Below are 6714 nucleotides of genomic sequence, written 5' to 3'. Positions count from 1 at the left end.
GCCTCCATTTGCTTGCTTGAGAGCTTTTGTTATTGTTAGGGTTATTTAATATGTGGAACCCACTTGGTGGAAGGAGAGAACTGACTCCCCAAGGTCATACACACGCGCACACACACACACACACACACACACACACACACACACACAGAGGCATGTGTGTACCCACGTACTCAGACATGCGTACAACATAAATTAAGAAAAAATTAAAATCATTTTCAATAAACCATTGGGAAAGAAAATTAAGACATTGTGTCTGATCCTCAGCATCTCAGACACTAATGGAATGGGAGGATGAGAAAGCATAGGGAGATTACATAAATCCAGCAACGAGGGAAATACGCTGGAGCAAGTTGTTAATGCTATTCACGTCCAGTCAGCAACAGAGAGATGCTTTTGTTGACTTTTTAATCAAGAGAGACATTTCCCTGGAAAGTCTAGAAAACTTCATGGCTCATTGCAGTTTAGCATCCAAATTTACCTGGTCACTCATTTACTTATTCACTTTTCCATGCTCCAGATGTCTGACAAATACCAAGTTCTGTGTGAGATGCTAAAGATATATCAAAGAAAGAAACATTAAAACTCTCTACCTTCATAGTACTTAAACTTCAGAAGTAGAAGGGAAGGCAGATAGTAAGTGAAGACATGAGAAAATATTTAATATATGTTATATTGATAAGGGTTACAGAGAAACATTAGACAGTGCTTACCTACTTTTTTGAGATGATCTCACCCTGTAGTCCAGGCTGGCCTCAAACTTATAGTGTTCCTGTCTCCACCACCTAAGTACTGGCATTACAAGCCTGACACCATGTCTGCTATTACATTCCTATTCGTCATTGTTGTGCTTAGCTTACTAATTCATATTGCTTAGAATTGTGAAGGTTGCAAATGCACAAAGACATGAAATAAAGAAAAGATTGCTTGGACAATTTCCAGTAATCCATTGTGAGTTTCTGTGTATTTTTCAGAATTCGTTGCATAAGCAAGTGGAAGAAATGGAACAAGATAGCCTAGTAACCTTGAATGTTGAACGCTTAAAAGGAATATATGGTCATATAACTGTAGCATGGGAAGCTGTTGGAAGTATTGGTGACGTATTTCCTACCTCGGGAGTGGTATGTGATTTACAGAATTATAAGAGACATTTTGAAATTGTGGTTACTATTGATACATGGGACTAAATAATGCTTTATGGATGAAATATTTGAGTTTGACCATATCAACACTGTATTTCTACTAATCACTGTAGTGAGGGATATGTAATAGGGTTAATTTTGTTACTGCTTATTTTCTGTAAAACAAAAAACTATCTGTACAAAAAATGTGGGCCATTTTGAGGTTCTGCATATCAGTTGTCCAAACTGTATTACATTGTGAGAAAGATAAATGAACCAAAGTAGGAATGGCAGTGTGTCGAGATGAAGGAAAAGCAGGAACAGCACTTAGAGGACAAGTCTGTGCGAAGTCGCCATCCTTATGGAAAGGTAGATTAGAGCTGAGGACTGAGGTAGGTTCAGTTTGTGGTAAATAGAGTTTGGGATGGTGGGCAGCGGGGTTTGCATTAGTATAAGGAAGTGAGGAAGGAATGAACATGTAGGGGGAGAGACTCTTCTATAGGCAATTGCAATTACAGTTGAGGTAGATCCTGTGAGAGAAGGCTGCATTTAAGATGACTTTGGCCTCCATCTCAGGTTTAGGCTGGAGCAACTGACGGCCCTGTTTCAGAAGTTACTCTTCAGTCTAGCCCCCTTCTAGGGGGGTAAGACCATTAGCTAAACCTAAGGGCCATCTCATAGGGACACATACAAGCTGCTGCTCCTAGTAGATGAGGTGTGGCTTCATCAGCTGTAAGAAGGGGTCTGGGCTGAGGATCACATTATCCACCACTGCAGGGTGGCATAAACTTGGTGCTCTGTTTTGAAAATGGACTTAAAATGGCTAGAGGTAGGTGACTCACACAGAGGGTTCAGGGAGCCTTTTGTACTATTGGCAAGATAGTTGTCTTCCTGGCTTCTCTTGGGTTTCATAGATCAGTGTTTTGCTCAATATTTCTCTGAAGAACTCTTATGGAATTATCTCAAAAGAGGAAAATTGTATGTAATTGTCCAGCATTTCTAGGTTTGTATCATTTAAAAAGGTGATCAGTGTTTCAATGTATTATATTGGAGCTAATTCTCTTGCATTTAACACTTAACTATATGCACATTACCTAAATCATTAGTTGTGTCTCTGTTTCTGCATGCTCCGAATTACAGTTCTCTAAGGTTTATTATATAAACATGATTAAAATTATTTTAAATTTAATTGCCTATTACTTTAGACATGAATTATATTGTGAAAGAATCATTTTATATATGTTAGTAAATTTTCTTTCTGCAAAGGGTCAGATAGCAGATACTTCAGATTTTTTGCAGTATCTCTTCCCTTTTACAACTACTTTGCGTTTATAGCCCAGTTGTACCAGACAGTATAAAGCAGGTGTTATAGGTAGTGACAGTGTGCAATTGAATCAGTTGTGCTGAATCCCAGTAAAACTTCATTTATGTTAGAAGACTTTGACTCATAGGATGGGAAGAAGCCCAGGCCTGCAATGATGGTTTGAATAATTGTGAATGTAGCCACATTGCTGGAGAAATCATAGAAGGGATGATAAGGTAGGAACAACACCCAAGAAGTGAATAGAACCCCATCAGCAAGTACTTCAGATGCTTTTTTAGCAAGTTTGCATTTGACCTTGAATAATGGAAATAGGAAGGAAGGAGAGACATACTGTGATTTGCATCTCTTCCAGTCTTTCTCATACTCTATTTGGCTGATTCCTTGTTAAGTGATAGATCTACCTACAGTAGCAATCCTGGAAAGTGTTTTATGGAGAAAAACATTTAAGCTAGTAAGCCACTTTGTTTTATTTTGTAGAGCTTTATATATATTATCTACAACTTGGATTTCTGAGAGACTTCATACTTTGTATTATAAGTGAAATGTAGGTTCCAAAATAAGACAGTTTGACTACAAGTATTAAATTCAGTTTTAAAATGGCTTTTTTCTTTTTTCCTAACAGTTTTTTAGTTTTAATATAAAAGACATTTGGTTCATTTGTAAAATCATATATTGCCTAATTGTCTTTGTCATTTTAGTTGTGGTCATATTAAAGAAAATCAAATTTTGAGATTCTTATGTCATGATGATAATCATAAAATAAGCAAAATCTTCTTTCTTTAATTTTGAGATTTCATTTATGGAGGACCAAGCACTGGCTACAATCACTCTGACTGTTCTTGCTGATGATCTACCTGAGTTAGCAGAGACTGTGATTGTAGCATTCACCAGCGTCACCACAGAAGGGGTTAAGGACCCATCGAAAGGTGCTACTGTTGACCAGAACAGAAACAAGTCTGTGATAACTATCCTGCCCAGTGACTCGCCCTATGGCATTGTGGGCTGGCACACTGAATCTCTCGTCACTAAAGTGTCAGAGCCCCAAGGTAAGTCCTGGTAAATATTTTTCAAAGTTGTATGAAAAGTTTTATTGACTATTTTAATTATATTATTTACAAAGAATGGAAATTTCTTTTTTATATGGCTTAAGATTGGATACGTCATACTCCTTTTAGTTTATCTTAATTAAAATTTATAATTATAGAATCAATTAGCAATAAGGTTTTTAAAAGTACTTTTAATTTCTAAGAGTATGCTTTTCTAATAGAAATGCCAGTATTTAAGTCATTTTAGTTATGAGGGGATTGGTTTTTACTTACCTTTTTATTGTTTATCTGTTCTCATTCCACACCCAGATTTCCTCTCTCTACATTTTTAGTAGGTGTAGAGAACAGTAAACAACACTGTGAGATACACATGGAACTGAAGATATTAATTATGTAACCCCAGTAGTTACTAGAGTAATTTCATTCTGTGACAAGTACATCCATCAGTCCCTATCTTCCTAGAGTAGTGGATGTTTTTCTAAATAATTATTCATATCAATTGTTGGAAGAACATTTTCATATGTTAAGGTCAATCAAGTTATTTATATAAAAGGTTATATACAGTGTATATTTAGAATATACTTACATGATGGTTTGAAAATTTTCAGATAACAACATGGACATACAGCTTTCAGATTCCTTTCATTCACAGAGCTAATGGGAAAAATGGCATGTAGTTATGTTCCTAGGCCCTTATATAGCTGTATGTTCAAGACCAGAAACAATAGACATAATAAATATTTCTGAAATATTTCTAATTGATAGGAATTACCATCTGCCTTTTGAAAATAAAGACATAGTCATTAGAAGCTCATAGACTGATGGGAGAGACAAACAGACATTTTAAAATTTCATTTTATATGAAAAATTAGTTTTTTTAAATCTAAGAAATGAATAAATAATAGATGCTGGGACACACTTTGAACTGCGTGATTGGCACCACACTATAGGAATAAAAATCACTCTTCTAGTGATTAGCTGTTAAATAATGACTATGTATTTAAGTGTTAATTTTCAAGAAATTCCTGAGCATTATGTAATTATCACCTCTGTTCACCTTCCACATTTGCACTTCTCTAACATTTCCACCAGCTTTACTTAAAGCATATGACATGTATGACATGGTGGCCACATTTGTAGGGACAGAGGGCTAGGCGCCGGGCGTTATAGCAGATAAAAGGCTGATGAGTGGTTTTCAGCACAACTTTGGCAGGGATGGAGACAAAGCATAGAAAACTCCTCAGAAGGATATTGCCGTTGTTTTATTTCCTTAACTGTCTAAAAGACAGTGCATTCCACCAGGAGTGTTTGGAGCAGCATCAGCAGCAAGTAGAGCAGCTTGCTAACTTCAGGCCCGCTTATCTTCTAGAGAACATCACCATTCTGCAGTTACAAATTGTTCGCGACAAAGGATTGTTTGGGGATATTGCCATTCACTTGGTAGCAAAACCCAACTTCTTACTGCACATTAATAATCAAGCTACTGAGAATGAAGATTATATGTTGCAAGAAACAATAATAATGATGAAAGAAAACACAAAAGAAACTCATGCCAAAGTTACCATTTTGCCAGTAAGTATAGATTATGACAAATATGTACAAATAAGCTAACGTACCTTTAAATGTAAAACTGCAATTCTCTAATATTTAAAAACCTTTATTTAAAAGATGCATTTAAGCTAGGTGTGGTGGCACACGCCTTTAATCCAAGGACTTGGGAGGCAGAGGCAGGCAGATCTCTGTGAGTTCAAGGCCAGCCTGGTCTACATAGTGAGTTCCAGGACAGCTGCGGCTACAGGGAGACCCTGTCTCAAAAATACAAAAAAAAAAAAAAAAAAAAAAAAAGAAAAATTAAAAAAAAAAAAAAAAAAAAAAAAAAAAAAAAAGATACATTTAAATACAAATATGTGGGGCTGGAGAGATGGCTCACTGGTTAAGAGCACTGGCTATTCTTGGACCCAGATTCCATCCCCAGCACCCACATGGCAGCTAATAACCCTCTGTAACTCCAGTTCTGGGAGATCCATCACCCTCTTCTGACCTCCGTGGGCATTGCAAGACATGGGTGTTCCTACCTACATGCAGGCAATATACTCATACACATAAAAAATAAAAATAATAAAATAAAATAGAAAACAATACAAAAATGTAATTTTACCACCCAAATAAATACTTGATATTTAATAAACATTTCATTACTGGATGAGAAAAATGACAAGTGTATTAAATATACTGATTTTTGAGTGGGAATACTTTAAATGGATTTGAAATACTGAATTTGGATTGATTATATGTCTGATTGTTTGGCTCCACTATTAAGATAAATGGTTAGTTGCTTTAATAACTGAATGAATGAAATCTCTAAATCAATCTAGCTATTTTTATTGTTTGCATGACAGGAGAGAATTTTCATTTCACAATACAATTGCTTAAATCAAGATTAATAATCAGATGTCAAGCTTTGCTGGGTACATCTCTCCCCCTCGTCCTCATTCTATCTAAAGGGAAGAGGGGAGCTAGAGAAACAGCAGGGGAGAATATGTGGATGTATCTGTAATAACGCACAAAAAATCAAAAGTAGCAGTAGTTTGGGGCTGGAGAGATGGCTGAGTGGTTCAGAGCAGTGACTACTCTTGCAGAGGACTCGGGTTTGATTCCCAGCACCCACACCGCAGCTATGAGCTGTCCTTAACTCCAGTTCCAGAGGAATCCGAAGCTCTCTTCTGACCTCTGCAGCATTGCACAGCACGGGTGCACTCACATATATGCAGGCAATACACTCATACACATAAAATAAAAATAATAAATAAAACAAAATTTTAAAAAAGTAGTAGTAGTGTTTAATAGTATATTATAGTAATATATAACAGTTATTAGGACTGAAGATTTAATTCAGTGCTAAAGCAGTTGCCTAACATGCATAAGGTCCTGCATTTGAAACCTAGCACCACAAAAAAGTTAAAGTGTGTTTATAAATAATATCAGCATTACGCACTATAGACATATGCTGTTAAGTAAATATAAGACATAATATAATAGCAATATTTCTCTTCTTATTAGAGGTGTTTCTGGAATCGGTTCATTGTCTGGAGAGGACAGTATATGTGCATAAGGGATGGTTGAGCATGGGGGGGGTTCTTTTTTTAAAAAACATTTTATTTATTATTTTCTTTTCATGTGTATGAGTGTATTGGCTGCATGTATGTGAGTGCACCCATGTTCTTAA

General features: G+C 36.1%; 1 protein-coding gene across 1 annotated transcript in view; it reads left to right on the top strand.

Annotated features, from left to right (window-relative positions):
* The window catches only part of Adgrv1 (adhesion G protein-coupled receptor V1), a 595268-nt gene that overhangs the window by 155631 nt on the left and 432923 nt on the right, over positions 1-6714 (top strand). Inside the window, exons 52-54 of the mRNA XM_008829347.3 lie at positions 972-1118; positions 3233-3488; positions 4858-5060. Of these exons, the coding sequence (XP_008827569.1) occupies positions 972-1118; positions 3233-3488; positions 4858-5060 (606 nt within the window). The remainder of the gene's footprint in view (positions 1-971; positions 1119-3232; positions 3489-4857; positions 5061-6714) is intronic.

The sequence above is a fragment of the Nannospalax galili genome, unplaced genomic scaffold (genome assembly GCF_000622305.1).
Source record: "Nannospalax galili isolate Female #2095 unplaced genomic scaffold, S.galili_v1.0 scaffold173, whole genome shotgun sequence".
NCBI lineage: Eukaryota > Metazoa > Chordata > Mammalia > Rodentia > Spalacidae > Nannospalax > Nannospalax galili.
Note: the sequence above shows the minus strand (reverse complement) of the source record. Positions and strands in the feature narration are given on the sequence as shown.